At 39.5% G+C, this 16150-nt stretch overlaps 1 protein-coding gene and 1 pseudogene across 2 annotated transcripts in view; one reads left to right on the top strand and one right to left on the bottom strand.

Moving 5' to 3' along the window:
- Window positions 1-16150, top strand: part of SYDE2 (synapse defective Rho GTPase homolog 2) — a 42421-nt gene that overhangs the window by 14369 nt on the left and 11902 nt on the right. Inside the window, exons 3-5 of the mRNA XM_081088398.1 lie at window positions 5684-6786; window positions 11369-11495; window positions 15739-15920. Of these exons, the coding sequence (XP_080944524.1) occupies window positions 5684-6786; window positions 11369-11495; window positions 15739-15920 (1412 nt within the window). The remainder of the gene's footprint in view (window positions 1-5683; window positions 6787-11368; window positions 11496-15738; window positions 15921-16150) is intronic.
- LOC308517282 (large ribosomal subunit protein eL21-like) lies at window positions 10296-10851 on the bottom strand (annotated as a pseudogene). The gene has a single exon. The product of its transcript is annotated as a large ribosomal subunit protein eL21-like (transcript).

The following is a 16150-nucleotide window of genomic DNA, read 5'->3' on the forward strand; positions in this document are numbered from 1 at the left end:
GGGAAGATCTAGTATGAAAAGTTAATTTAAATTTTAAATAACTGGGATAATATCTGATTGTTTCTTTAATGAAATAGTTAAAGTTTGTGTAATATATTTTAAAAGATATTTTTATTTTGCTTTATTAATTTGAAAACTTACTAGAACCAGGTTCAAATTTGAAAATAAAATTGATCAGTCTGTATAATTTTTTAAACTGGGGGAATGAAAATTTAAGGTTCAGTAGAATACTTTATTTAAGAGTTGAGAAAAAAACTTTAAAAATCAATTTAATATATTCAGGGTAGGGCCAAAGTAGGTTTATAGTTGTTCATTTGCAAAATAATACAGTCCTATATAATAAAAGGCTAATATGCAAATCGACCGAATGGCGGGACAGAACAACTGGTTGCTATGACGCGCACTGAAGTGCACTGCGGTGGCCAGCCGCTGGATCTGGCCCCGATCAACCCCTCCCCCCAGCCGGCCCCACCCCTGATTGGCTCTCCTCACCCTGGGCTTAGGTGTTGAGCATCTGCCTCCTCCCAGCCGCTTGGTCTCTGTGGGGCCGAGGCTGCTCCCGTGGGTGAGCTGCGCCCACATCTACAGCGCCCTGGACCAGACGGCCTGCAAGACCAACTTGGCCACGTTCACCCACCTGCAGTGCTCCATCCTCACTGTGACTAACCTGGCAGCCTGGGGCCTGGGCATTCTGCTGCTGGACATCATCAGCTTCAGCCTCCTGGCCAAGGGCAAGCTCTTCCTGCACCACGTGGGTCGTGTGGCCTGGGCTGGCTGAAGTGGCACAGCCTGCTCCTTGGTGGCCCCAGATGAGGTCTCCTACCTGTTCCTCACCCTCTCCCACCCCCACGAGGAGCCTTCGGGTGCGGTTGGCATGGATGGCGTGCTGGGCCAGGTGCCACAGAGGGTGGTGGACGATGAGGACTGTGGCCTGCAGAACACCCTGGAGGTGTCGCTGCCGCTGTGGGGCCTGGGCCGTGTGGTCGACAATGTCCAGCAGCAGTACGTGCTCTCATGGCCGGTGCACTCGCCAGAGTCCATCAAACGAGCCAAGGAGCTGGACCTCACGGTGCTGGGCCTGCACCCACTCTTCAGCTCGAGCTTTGAGGAGGAGGAGCTGCAGTGGCTGAGGCTGGTGGACAGCATCAAGCAGTACTCGCAGGCGTCCGTCTTTGAGATCAACGCCTCCAGCCAGGACCTGAGCAGCCAGGTGATGCGGGCCAAGTGGCAGAAGGGCTGCAAGGCCATCACCAGCTTCCAGCAGGGCCGGCAAGAACAGCAGTAGGGCCTGGCTGGCCCAGCCCTGAGCTTCCCAGCGTGGCAGGCGGAGTAGCCTGGGAAAGAGGAAGAGGAGGAGGAGGAGGCATCGGGAGAGAGCGTGGAGCATATCTCCACAGAGGTTGTGGGCCAGAAACGGCAGCAGCCAGGACCTGAGTGGGGAGCCAAGAGGTGGAAGGAGGAGGCCGGGTTGCTGGACCAGAATTTGTCCCCTATCGGCTAAAGGATTTCTACAGTGAATAGGGCCTAAGCGTTGTTGGGGACAGGGGCGCCTTTGAGCAGCAGGTGGCTAGTTCTGTCCTGGACCTGATGGGGGACAAGGCCTAGAACCTGACCAAGGGCTGGCAGCAGCTCAAGTGGGACCAGAAGAAGAACAAGACAGAAAGTGGTCACTATATCAGCAGCTCCTACAAGCGGGACCTCTGCCAGATGTGGAAGCAGAAACAAAAAATTGCCATATACTCCATGCCTGAGCCCCAGTGGGCCACCAGCAGTTAGCCCTGTCGGCAGCGCTGTTTTGGCCTCATCTGGTCAGGGTGCAGGAGACAACCAATTGATGTATCTTTCTCACATTCATCTTTCTTTCTCTGTCTCTCGCCTTCCCTTCTACTCTAAAAATCAATGAAAAATATCCTCAGGTGAGGATTAACAAAAAAACGAACAATGCATACATACACACATATACAAAAATGCATAAATATTGGAGGGTTGGGGAGCGGGCCCCCACAAGTGCACAAATTTTGTGCACCAGACCTCTAGTCTACATATGTAAAAGCCTCAGTGACTGAATGACCAGTTGACTGGTCGTTATGATGTGCACTGACCACCAGGGGACAGATGCTCAACACAGGAGCTGCCCCCCTGGTGGTCAGTGTGTTCCCACAGTGAGAGTGCTGCTCAGCTGCTGACCTAAGCTGGCAGTTGGACATCCCCCGAGGGGTCCCGGACTGCGAGAGGGCACAGGCTGGGCTGAGGGGACCACATCCCCCCCCCGCCCACCAGTGCATGAATGTCGTGCACCGGGCCTCTAGTAATTCTATATAATAAGAGAGGAATATGCTAATTAGCCATTACTCCCTGAGGTGTAATGACCAAGTGAGCGTCATGACCAGATCACGGATCAGCAGGAGGGTGAGCCAGCGAGGTACAAGCAGGCTGCATAGAGCTATAGGAGGGGCAAGGGCAGCAAACTATGGGGGAGGGGTAAGGGATAAGGGGGTAGGGGGAGCTACAAGAGGGCAGGGCAGTGGGTGGAAAGCTACAGGAGGGCGGCAGCGACCTACTGGCTACAAGCGGGTGGCAAAGAGCTATAGGACGGGGCAGGGCAGCAAGCAGGTGGGAGGCGGAGAGCTACAGGAGAGGGTAGGGCAACAAGCTATGAGGGGGGGTGGCAGGGGGAGCTACAGGAGGGTGGCAGTGACCTACTGGTGCATGGATTTGTGTGCAGGGCTACTAGTTAATAAATCATAATACAAAAATAAACTGTTTCGTACCACTCACAACTGTAAACGAACTTTTGCCCCATGTATGGATAGAAAAGTGTTTAAAAGGATGGGGGAGGCTGTATATATGCAGAGAGAAATGTTTACAAGGATGGGAGGCTGAAAGTGTAGTATTGAAGGACATAGGCTCTGAAGGCCTGTGGCTAGTTTTGAATTCTGGTTCTGCCACCTACTACCTGTGTTGTCTTAGACAAATTAGACAGCTCTGTGCATGAGGCTCCTTATGTGGAGACTGAAGTACTAGTGGTATTCCAACTTACAGGGTTATAATGAGAATTGAATGACGGTCTGTGCATACTAAGTATATTAATTTTTCATATTTTGTGTAACTCAATAAATGTCTAGTATTATTTTTAATATTTAATAATGTCATATTAAACTACTTTTAATATAATTTTGAGCACAATGTTTACAATGGTTAATCACTTGATGGTAATGAAGTTTGGGCTGTTATTTACTGGTATCTTTTTTTTGTATCTTCTAAAAACGTTTTAATCATAAACCTGGATAATTTTGACATTCAGAAAAAAGTAAAGCTATTTCTCTGTGGAAAAAAATTAAAAACATTTCAATGCTTTGCTCTTTATGAAAACTGAAAAAATAAGAAAACTTGTTTATATCTCTGTGTTGTCTGTTTAATATGTTGAAACTGCATGGAAAGTCCCTGATTCAGCTTTTGAAGTTCTGGGGAATTATTGTATAGAAGTAATACAAGGAAGAAAATGTTTTTACAGTTTTGAAAATTATTCAGTTAGATTTGGTATTCAGTATTCCATTAATCTTGATTGACTAGATTGCATATATTCTTTCAAGTCAGTGTTTTGGGTTTCTTAGGATATATTCCCAGAAACGGAATCGCCGGGCCAAAATTTGTTTTTTAGAGGATTATAAATATAGAGGAAACATCCTATCTAATAAAAGACAAAAGGGTAATTGACCATACATACCTTCGCTAAGCTTCCCATCAGCTAATCAGGGCGATATGCAAATTAACCACCAACAAAGATGGCGGTTAATTTGCATACATAGGCTCTAAGTGGTGGGGCAAAGCCAAACATACCCAAAGCCGCCGAGCAGCGAGGCCTCACGGCCCCAGGATCAGCGGAGCAGCGAAGGCTGACGGCTGAGGGGGGTGAGGGGGGCTCTGGCCAGAGCCCAGCCAGAGCGAAGGCCTGGGTCCCGGGTGCCAGAGGAAAAGTGGTGCCAGCAGCCAAGGGAAGGGAAGGCCTATTGCACGAATCTCTTCATGCAACAGGCCTCTACTTCTATATAATATTTGCTGGTATGTTCTACTAGAATTTTAGAGCAAGGAGGGCCTCTTAGTTGTCAGAATTATAAACTTGTTTGATTTTTAACTTCTTTTAGAACTAGCTATGTGATAAAATTCACTTTTTTAAGAGGAGATTATTTTTATTATAAATTCATTTCCTAAAACAAAAATAGAGGAATCACTCTCTGGCTCCCCAGTATATTTTGTATATTTATTACCATATATATGTTTATATATATTTAAAACAATTATTGCATTTATAGGGGTGATATTGGTTAGTACAATTATATAGGTTATGTGTACAATTTTATAATACATCATCTATATGTTGTATTGTGTGTTCACCAACCAAAGTCAAGTCTCCTTCCATCACCATTTATCACCCCTTTATCTTCTTATGGCTCCCTCATCTCCCTTTCTCTCTGGTAATCACCATACAGTTGCCTATGTCTGTGAGGTTTTTTGATGGTTTTATTGCTTAATCCCTTCTCCTTTCCACCCAGTGCCTCCCAAACTCCTCCCCTCTTATCGCTGTTAATCTGTTTTCTACTAGTATATCTCCGAGTCTTTCTCTGACTAGCTTGTCTCACTTAGCATAATACTCTTGAGGTCCATCCATGTTGTTCCAAAAAAGTAAGATTCCTTTTTTTTATGGCCAAGTAATATTCCAATGTGTAAATGTACCACAGCTTTTTTATCCACTCATCTACTGATGGGCACTTGGGCTGCTTTCAAATCTTGGCTATCCTATATAATAAAAGGCTAATATGCAAATCGACCAGTGGAATGACCGGTTGCTATGACGTGCACTGACCACCAGGGGGCAGATGCTCAACACAGGAGCTAACCCCCTGGTGGTCAGTGTATTCCCACAGGGAGAGCACCGCTCAGCCAGAAGCTGGGCTCACAGCTGGCGAGCACAGCGGCCATGGCGGGAGCTTCTCCTGCCTCAGCGGCAGCGCTAAGGACCCCTCGGCGGATATCCCCCGAGGGGTCCTGGACTGCAAGAGGGTGCAGGCCAGGCTGAAGGACCCACACCCCCCAGTGCATGAATCTCATGCATCGGGCCTCTAATTGTAAATAACACTGCAATAAATATAGGGGCACATATATTTTTTCAAATCGGTGTTTTGGATTTCTTAGGCTATATTCCCAGAAATGGAATTGCTGGGCCAAAATTTATTTTTTAGAGGATTATAAATATAGAGGAAACATTCTAAAGAAATATTAAAATAGGAGATATGTTAATACATGTTTTTAATATACTCAAATACAAAGCTTTCCTAGTTTCCTCTGATATTCACTCTTTATAGCTATAAAATAACATACTAAAATATTTTACAGTAGAAAGATCTAAAAGGAGCCTATATTACCCTTCCTCCAAATTTTCAGAATAGAAAAGTGGATGGAAAAGGAGGGAGGTGCTTCTTTCCACTGTAAGCCATTTTGGAGGTTGTTGCTGTTCTACTTGAACATGGTAATGAAGATTCACCTAACTTATAACTAAATCTCCCTATTGAGATGAGACAAGAGAAGAATTTCTGTGCATGTGAGAGCTTGTTAAGTTGGTGGTTTGTAAAGTAGGAATCAAAACATATCACTTTATAATACCTTTTTTTTTTTTTTTTAACAGGTCCTGGTATCCTAGCTGCTACAAATAAGACTGAATTGGGAGTTATAGAACCATCTTCTCCAAGCCCTAGCCTTGGGAAAAAAGGCAGTTCGATTAATTGGTCTTTCCCAGATAAAATAAAATCTCCACGCACTGTGAGGAAACTTTCCATGAAAATGAAAAGGTTGCCAGAACTTAGCCGAAAACTGAGTGTTAAAGGAAACTTGAATTACATAAACAGTCCAGATAACACCCCTTCCTTGTCTAAATGCGACTATCAAGAAATTCATCATACTGTTATTCTGCCTTCTGGGAACACAACCACAGCTGCTAAGAGGAATGTTATAAGTCGGTACCACCTCGATACCAGTGTGTCTTCTCAGCACAGCTACCGGAAGAAACCCTCTATGAGTTCTAAGTATTCCTGCAGAGGTGGTTATCTCAGTGATGGAGATTCACCTGAACTTATAACTAAATCTAGCAAACATGGATCTGAAAACAGATTTGGAAAGGGAAAAGAAATAATTCCAAATAGCTGTAGCAAGAATGAAATTGACATTGATGCTTTTAGGCATTATAGCTTTTCTGATCAACCTAAGTGTTCACAATACATATCTGGGCTCATGAGTGTGCATTTCTATGGTGCTGAGGATTTAAAACCACCTCGGATAGATTCAAAAGATGTCTTTTGCGCAATTCAGGTAGACTCAGTAAACAAAGCAAGAACTGCTTTGCTCACGTGTCGGACGACATTTTTAGACATGGATCACACTTTCAACATAGAAATTGAAAATGCTCAGCATTTGAAGTTAGTAGTATTTAGTTGGGAACCCACTCCAAGAAAAAATCGAGTGTGCTGTCATGGAACTGTTGTTCTCCCCACCTTATTCAGAGTGACAAAGACACATCAGTTGGCTGTCAAACTTGAGCCTAGAGGTCTTATTTATGTAAAAGTGACTCTTTTGGAACAGTGGGAGAATTCTCTTCATGGACTAGATATAAATCGGGAGCCAGTCATGTTTGGTGTTGATATTCGAAAAGTTGTAGAGAAAGAAAATACAGGATTGATGGTGCCACTCCTGATACAGAAATGTATTATGGAAATTGTAAAGAGAGGCTGCCAGGTATTACTTCATTGTTTCTCTACCCTCTGTCTATCTACTTATCTATCTACCTAAGGCGGTTAATTAATTAAATTTATTAATAGTAATTCTTGGGGGGAGGAATTACAGGTAAAAATAATCTAATTCAGACATTTTTCTTTTCTATACTTTATTATATTACTGGTTATGGTATAATTCATACCTTAACCTGTGTTGGCAATAATTGAGAGCATGTTAGGTGGTTCTGCAATTTATGTTGTAATGCAAAGCTGATGGGCCTTATACCAAAGATCAAGATTGTGTTACAGTATCATTTCTAGGATAAACCAGAGCTGATAAAATAGGCAAATAATTAATTTAAGTAATGTGTGTCCATGGTTTGATTCCTAAGGTAGAGAGTTCCAACAGTAAATCTAATCACCTTGCTTCACTCCTAAAATGAACTCCCTACTCTTATTCACTACTCTCCCTTAGTCCCATTCTTTGGAAAGCATAAGCTTATCTGTCTCATAACTTTAGGAAAACATGGAGGATGAAGAGATGTCCCACTAATAAAAACACATCTCTTTCTCTATTCCTTTTAAATAAGAAGTTGTTAAAGCAGCCCATTAAAACAAACAAAAAGCCTGGTATTATTTGTAACAAGATATGTAAATGTTAACCAGTTAGTAGAACTTATTTTTCTTTATTTTCATTAATACATATGGACTGTGACAATGAGAAACAGCATATCACTGAGGATATTGTTCTGGTTTATAAGTAATTATTTATACTTATTTTTGTAACACAAATTAAGCCTAAAGGTCATTATGCTCTGAGGTATTTCTGCTTTGGTGCTATCAAAATTTATAATATTGATTAAAAATATCAAGGGTAAATATCACAAAATCTGATATAGGTTTCATTATACATAAAAAGGAATTTAAAATAATCTACCATGAACTTATAGAAGATATGGAAACAGCATAAGTTAGTGGAGTTTTGTAATAAAATGCAGGGAATTTGGATTCTGTTTTTTTCTTCATTAATAGCTGTGTGATGTTGGGCAAGTCATTTAATCTCTGTGGGTCTTATGCGCTTATATCTACAAAAATAGATGTGGTAGCTTCCTGAAGTTGAAGGTAGGACATCTGAACTTTTGAAACCTCTTCTTAGATATATGAAACTTTTTCTAGATGGGAGTGAAGCCTTTAGTTTCTAATCCAACTTTTGGTCCAGTTACTTTTTTTCTTAAGGTTCTCTGTTTCTCTCCATTTCTCCTCCTCCTCCCCCTCCCCCTCCCCCTCCCTCTCCCCCTCCTCCTCCTCTTTCCTTCCTCCTCCTCCTCCCTTCCTCCTTCCTTCTTCCTTCTTCTTCCTTTTCCTCCCCCTCCTCCTCCTCTCCCTCCTCCCCTTCCTCCTCCTTCTCATTCTCCTCCCCCTCCCCCTTTCTTCTTTCTTTCTTCTTCCTTTCTTCTTCTTCTTTCTTCTTCCTTTCTTCTTCTTTTTCTTCTTCCAGAGAGATTAGTCACATTTTAAAGGTAATTATTAAACGGAAACTTTTACAATTGAGTAGTAAAATAAGTAGTAACTCAAATAGCACTGTACTTTTATGGTCCATTCTCTGAAATATTTTATAAAGAGCAGGTATATAAGACTGTTGAAGCTTATTTTAAATGCCAAGAAAGCATTTTTAGCAATGCCTTTTATTTCTATACTTAAATTTTAGAAAGATTTATTTAAAAAAAAGAATTTTCTGTGAGCTGAAAAGTAAATTTCATAGTTACACATTTGGAATTGTACTTTTTAAATCTGTGTGTGTGTGTGTGTGTGTGTGTGTGTCTTTTGCTTCTCCCCACTCCCCGCTCTCCAGAGAGGTTTGTTCTGTCTGTATTTTACAGACTAGCATACTGTTTAAATTTTGTTTACCATTTTAGCCAGTAATTTTTCTTGTGGTTTTCTTTTGTTGTTGTTGTTGTTTTATTTACTATGAAAATCAGGTTTTGATAGTCATGCAAAAATAGTCTATGGCATTTTCCAAATGCTCTGAAGGCTACTGTCACTCATCTCTTGCTTCCAATGGGAAAAATTGCTATAGACATCACACTCTCGGTGCACCTAGTACAGATTCTATCGCTGATAGAGGCATCAAGCATGTACTTCAAGTCTTTGATTCAAGAAGTCAGCCTCTGAAGTTAGGGATGTATTCTAAAATATCCTTCCCTTGAAATATCTCTATTAGATTTTTTCCCTTTATTCACCTTTAAAAATATGTTTATAATTTCATTTTAGAATTTTGGGATAGCATGTTCCATGAATTTATCCCTTACTATTGAAGTATTATTACTTTCTTTAATTTGTTCTAGATTTATCTCTTTCTCAAGTTCAAGGGGATACATCCTTATGGGATTTGTGACACTTAATTGTGCTCACACGAGAAGGGCTCTACTCAAGTTAGTTTCTTCTAATGTGATGGCATTTCCTTTGATTCTGTTTAATATTTTACTTTCATTTTTTGGACCATCTACAGTTCTACCACATCTCTCTTGCAGTAATGACCAGCATAGCACATACTATTCTCAATGTGAATGCACTATGAATGTGAATAAAGTAGGAAATTTGGATTTTCTTCCCAGTACATTACTTGGTTCCCCACAGTAGGTTGATCCATTTGAATATAACCACATCTTGCATTACCTTCTCTTAGAAATAGTTGTAGGTTCCTTATTTTCTTTCAGTTAATACTTGCCAACTTGTCATCTCAAATATTTTGGATAACATTTCTCTGTATCCATTATTGATACTTTCCTATATTGAGACCCACCTTCTATAGTGTATTCTATCAGTTATTTAATTACTCACAAGAGGTTAGTGTCATAAGTAAACCTAGAAATTTCATTTGTGTACTCCTTCCTCTAGATTATTTATAACATTTTTAATTTTTATTATTTTAAAAATTATTTATTTAAATTGATTATATTTAATAAATCATTAAATATATTGACTATAACATTTTAAAGTGATTTCTAGTTCAAATTCTTGGGGGTCTCCATTGTTTGTTGTTACTTTATTTCTGTCTTGAAATAATTTCTTTATCCATAATTTCTTCAAGGTGATTGAACTTGCTAAGTAGTCTTTGCTGTGGAAGTCTAGGCACCAACCACTTATTTCCCCTTCATGTTCTTGAAGGTTTATTCTTTTAAAAAACTTTGATTGCTTAATCAGGCATGCTTTTTCTTTACAGATACCATGTTCATTTTTTCTCAGTGAATTTACAGTGAACTTCTTCAGCCATAATATTTTAGAACCTGTCTGAGCTAACAGTGTTTAAAAAACAGACCCCTTTAATGTAAGTTGAGGGGAGGATGGGAGGTTTCTGTGCATCTTATTTACATTTTGAACTGGAGGTTTTATTTTACCTTTAATATATTATTTTAATTGCATTTCCTCCATCACTCTATAATCAATTAATTTAAACAAATCCTAGGCTTGCTTTTATTTCTTCCTGAGAATCCTTTTTTTTTTTTCCTGAAAAGATAATTTTATACAAATAGTATGTTGTAACCTTATTTCAACTATATACTTTTTTTTTTAAAGAGAAACATTTTAATCAGTACAGAGGTCTTTTTATTACACTTATCGTGCCATGAATTTATAGGGAATGGGTTCCAGCAGCTCAGTCTCCTTTCCATTGGTTCTCACAAAGTGTGCTGCTCTGGGTGGAGTAGGCTGATGCTTCAGTTGAACCCCAGTACCTTTCTCTTTGTCTTCCTTCTTTTTCTGATCATTTTCCTTCACACGTTTCAGGAAGTGATCTCAGTTCTCAGAGTGCTCAATATGCTCAGAATGAGCATTAATCCTCTTGGCAAGAATCTTGCCCTTGACTTGCTTGTTTACAGCCAATGCCCACTGCATGCTGGGTGACATGGTAGAGTAGACCCTTCCAATTTTGCCAAGGTAACATTTTTGGGGCACTCCTTTTTGAACAGTGCCCATTCCCTTGATGTCCACAATATCACCTTTCTTGCCAAGGAACAACTCCATGTTTTCTCAAAGGCCTAGAGAACCTATAGCAGGTGCCTTTCCTCTTTCCCTCTGTGTTTGTCATTTTGGCAAATTACTGGAAGATGGCAGTTCTGGCCTTAAGGCTCAACTATATACTTTTAAGTGGGTAAATCAACTGAGTTTTAAAGGGATTAAATCACTTGCCCAAATTCATCAAGGAAGGAGCGGTAGAGTGAGGCTTTATGAATCCAAAACCCTGTTTAACCATTGTGCTGTGTTATTTCAGTCCAGAGCCAAAAGGATGCCAGGGGCATGATCTCAGCATGGAGATATTGGTTGAACATATAAAACTGAAAGGGAATGGGTTGTATCTTTGCTTAAGATATCCAGCACTGCAGAAATCATAATATATTGTTTGAATTTAAATGGAAGAGTAGATTGTTCTTATTAAATGAGTTAACATGGTCTATGGTGAAATTCAAAAGCTGTGCTTGAGGTATTTTTAATTACATGCCATCAGAACATATTTGATGGCCAAGCTCATGGGATTTATACATACTGTACAATTACAATTTCTTTTTATCAATCTTACCACAATATGGCCATAATTTTATTTCTAGGTAGTAGGCCTGTACCGATTATGTGGTTCGGCAGCAGTCAAGAAAGAACTTCGGGAGGCTTTTGAAAGAGATAGCAAAGCTGTTGTTCTGTGTGAAAACCAGTACCCAGATATAAATGTAATAACAGGTAATAGATTTTATTTTATGTACACATTTTGGAAAGACTACATCTGCAGGAAAGAGAATTGAAATGCTAATTTTTAGCCCAAGTTTATCATGAAAGGATGTTGGATTTTGTTCAGTAGCCTTTCTGAGTCTATTGAAATGACCATATTTTTTTGTGTTGTTTTTTTTTTGTCCTTTATTTTATTGCGATGGTATATTACATTAATTGGTTTTCAGATGTTAAACCAACCTTGTATTCCTGAGATAATCCCATTTGGTCATGATGTATCTTTTTTATTTTTTTAAAATATCTTGCTGGATTTTATGTGTTAGTATTTTGTTGAGTTTTGTGTCTATATTCCTAAATTTTGGTCTGTAGATTTTTTGTGCTGTCTTTTTCTGGTATTGGTATCAGAGTCATAGTAGCCTTGTAGAGTGAGTTGGGAAGTGTATTCTCTTCTATTTTTGGGAAGAATTGGCATTAATTCTTCTTTCAATATTTGGTAGTATTCATCAGTAAAACTATCTTGGTTTGCTTTATTTTGTGGGAAGTTTTAAAATTACTCAATCTCTTGTTATAAGTCTATTCAGATTTTCGATTTCTTAAATAACTTTCTAGTTTATATCTCTCAATGAGTCCTATTTTCATCTGAGTTATCTAATTTATTGGTATACAGCTGTTTATAGTATTAACTTCAAATTCTTTTTGTTTCTGTGAGGTTGGTAATGATGTTCCCCCCTTTCATTCCCTATTTTAGTTGAGTCTTCTCTCTTTTTTTCTTCGTCACAGTAGTTGAAGGTTTGTCTTTTTTTGTCTATCTTTTCAAAGAGCCAACCTTTGGTTTTGTTGATTTTTGTTATTGGTTTCTATTATCTATTTCATTAGTTTCTACTCTGATCTTTATATTTTTCTTCTGCTTACTTTGAGCTTAATATGCTCCTCTTTTTCTTGTTTCTTAAGAAAGAAACTGAGGCCGTTGATTTGGTTAATTGAGAGTTGATCATGCACCAGAGAGTGTTTAATGTCCTGGGAACGCAGGGGTCAAATGACAGAAGATTCCTGTTCTCATGGAGGCTACATTCTAGTGCTGGGAGCTGGGGGAGTAGAGGAAGGATGGAAGGGAACACAATAGACAAAAGAAGTTAAAATGAAAATAAAATAGCTAATAATTATGTTTTCTTATTCTATTTCTCCCCCTCCTTACCTCCACTCCTTCCCTTCCTCCCCGCCTCTCCCCCGTTCTCCAGGGTATCTATTTAATGTCTTCTCACTCTCCTCGAATCTCGTGTCACCCGTGTCACTCTTAGTGATGACCTTGCCCCTAACTTCCCAGAGAAAATAGAAGCCATCAGATGGGAACTTCCTCTACGTCTTGTGGCTCAGCCTGCCACCTGCCTTCTTTGGCATACATCCCTTTTCACTTTCCCACTATCCTTTCTGTAACAGGATAGAAATGATCTTCCTCACATTTTGGACTAATTTTAATTCTCTCACGTGTTCTCAGGAGTCTCTTCTTCCTTTATTTTTGGGGCTTTGCTCAGTTGATTATATTTTTCTCTCCTAAACCTTAAAAACCATTTTAATATCGTCTTTACATTAGCATTTAAATGTTGAAGTCTCTCCCATCTTTAAAATAATTCCTACTTTGATTCTCCTTCACCCCTGCTCTTTCTGCGCGTCTGTGGTCATCACCTTCTCTCAAAGACAGATTTCTGGAGCAGGTTGCCCATCTTTCCCCCTCTTTCTCCATTTCCTTAGCGTCCATTTACTTCCTAACCAACTGCAGCTTGACTTCTGTCCTTTAGGCTCCTGAAACTATGCTTACCAAGGTTGCTGATTTACTTCTTGGGTGTACCTGTTTTGGCTTGTGTCTTAAATTATCTCATCGTTTCTTATCCCTATTTATAAAACTCTGCTGCCTTAGAACCACAACAGGAATTTGTGAAAAATACAGGGACATGAGCCCTGACCCGTGGGGATTCTGATTTAGTAGGACTGACAGGGGGCTCTGGAGTCCATTGTTTTAAAGTTTCTCAGATTATTTCATTGTGCAGCCAAGTTTGAGAAACACTGTTCTCCATAGTATTTAAAAGTTCTTGTGTAACCTAACGATTGTTGGGTATCAATGGATGCTGTAGGCTTTCTTGAAAAAGAAAGTCTCTGCTTGACTTCCTCGGCAGCATATTTGCCCCCTCACCCCCTCTCCACCTCTTCTTACCACTCATACTTCTTTAGCCATTATTCCTTAGTCACCTTTGGGAGATCCTCTTTCTGACAACCCATTAAGAGCCTTCTTCAGGGCCTTCTCATATCACTAGGCCTTCTCATATCACTCAGCATGCCTCCCTAGATAGTCTGTCATTCTCAAGCTTCCACTTACCATCTTTAGTTGATCATTCTCAGATCCGTGTCTCCAGCCATCTCTTTCCTGAGCCTCAGATTAAAAAAAATTTTAGAGAGGAAGGGAGAGAGGGAGAGACAGATAGAAACATCAATGATGAGAGAGAATCATTGATCAGCTGCCTCCTGCATGCCCTCCTGGGGTTTGAGCTCACAACCCAGGCATGTGCCCCGACCAGAATAGAACAGTGACCTCCTGGTACATACATCGACGCTCAACAACTGAGCCACTCTGGCTGGGCTCAGATTTTTATATCCAGCAGCTTTCAATGTTTCATAGATACCTTAAGCTTAATATGTTCAAAATAAAACTCTTTTCTACCCCTTAAAACATGGTTTTCCTCCTTTTCCCCCTGTTTCAAGTAATGGCACTACTATTCACCTAGATGCCAAAACCCCGAACCTAGGAAACGGCCTTATTCCTTCTTTCCCCTCAAAATTACAAATGCGTATTTTACTTGGCAGTCCTGTTTTGGGAATTTATCCTACATATACAAAGTATTGATGTGCAAGGTTATTCATTGTAGCATGTTTTAGAATAACAAAAGATTAGAAACAACCCAAGTATCCATCTGTAGCAATTGATAATGGGACATCCATGATCTATTGGAATAATGTTTTCTCACTCTCCTCTAATCTCGTGTCACCCATATCACTCATATCACCCATTTCATTATGCAGCCAAGTTTGAGAAACACTGTTCTCAGTGTTTGTTACAGATGTGACTGTAAAATGTTTGAGGAAGCTCTCTGTGTACTGAAAAGATTACAAACATATGATGGTAAATAAAAAAAGCAAATAACAGAACAGGCCATATATGCTATACTTGATTTAATAAAGAGGAGTATAGTAATACATCTTACACTTTCATAAACACGTATGGCTAATATATTGTTTATATTTTTGTAAACACTGGAAGGATGCATAAGAAACTAATGAACCATATTACTATCAAAATTTAAAAGATTATCAGATGGGAAGCTTTCTATATGACCATGTTGAAGTTCCACCTCAGCTTTAAAACTAGATTCTAAGCTCAGAGAATGTTCTGAATCAATATCGTCTATTATATTTGGGTTTTTGGTGTCAGCAATGTCTTCTATATTTCCTTGTGATCACATTCCAGTCTTTAGCTAGTATCTTACCTCACTTGCTGGTATGTAACAACCATTCATTACCCTTTCCTGTTTCCACTTCTTCAGGTGATATCTCTTAGTTCATAACCACTGTGATGCCTTTGAAATCAACGTCTTTCCTATTATTGTGACAAGTCTGATGCTTTCTGGTCTTGGCTTTTGGCTTCATTTGTTCGGTTTTAGGAATGGTTTTCTTCTTCCACAGTGTAGCGTTAGGGTTAATCCAACCATCCAGTACTTATGTTTAAGACATATGTCCTGTATAGTTCAGTTATTTGCAAGGGCTTTGGGTCATTGGTAGTCTTTCACTATCAATTAAAAGTCTAGAAATTCAAAATTCATATAATTGGAATAATTTAGGATTAATATTAATGTCTTGCTTTCTTAACTTTTACATGCACTTAAAGTAGCTTTTTATGAGGGGGCAGAATCAATAGGGTATATGTATCAAATGACTTATTTTATGAGCAACAAACCTAATATGTATGCTAATTGGAAATTATATGTGCATTTTTAGCATGCTTTCAAAACAAAATGTCAGTTAATGAAGCAATTAATAAGAATACAAAATGCTACTGTTTTGTTATAGTACTCTTAAAAATTATTGCTTTTATTATTTTCAGAACATTAAAAGTTGGCTGTATAATACTTGAATTAAAAAAAATCACCACAGTTTTTATTTCACTTTGAAGACCAATTGCCACTTGTCTCTGGTTTGTTTTCTGAAGGTGTTCTTAAGGATTATTTAAGAGAACTTCCTTCTCCGCTGATAACAAAGCAGCTTTATGAGGCTGTATTAGATGCAATGGCTAAAAATCCCCTGAAAATGTCATCAAACAGTTGTGAGAATGATCCAAGTGACTCTAAGTACACTGTGGACCTGTTGGATTGCCTGCCTGATGTTGAGAAGGTAAGCATAACTAGTGTACATTTTTCTTGAAAGCCAGCTAATGAATTATATATACTTAGCTCCAGAGCTGCAAATACTTTTTTAGCTATTTCGATGTTTGTGGCACTCATGAGTTTTAGCTCTTCCTTTACTAATGGCTTCTTTTTTTTATTTTATCTTTATTGCTGAAAGTATTGCAGATGTCCCCTTTCCCCCCCCTGACCCCTTCTAGCCTGCATTCCCCCCACCCT

Source organism: Myotis nattereri (genome assembly GCF_964212035.1).
Source record: "Myotis nattereri genome assembly, chromosome: 3".
Taxonomy (NCBI): domain Eukaryota; kingdom Metazoa; phylum Chordata; class Mammalia; order Chiroptera; family Vespertilionidae; genus Myotis; species Myotis nattereri.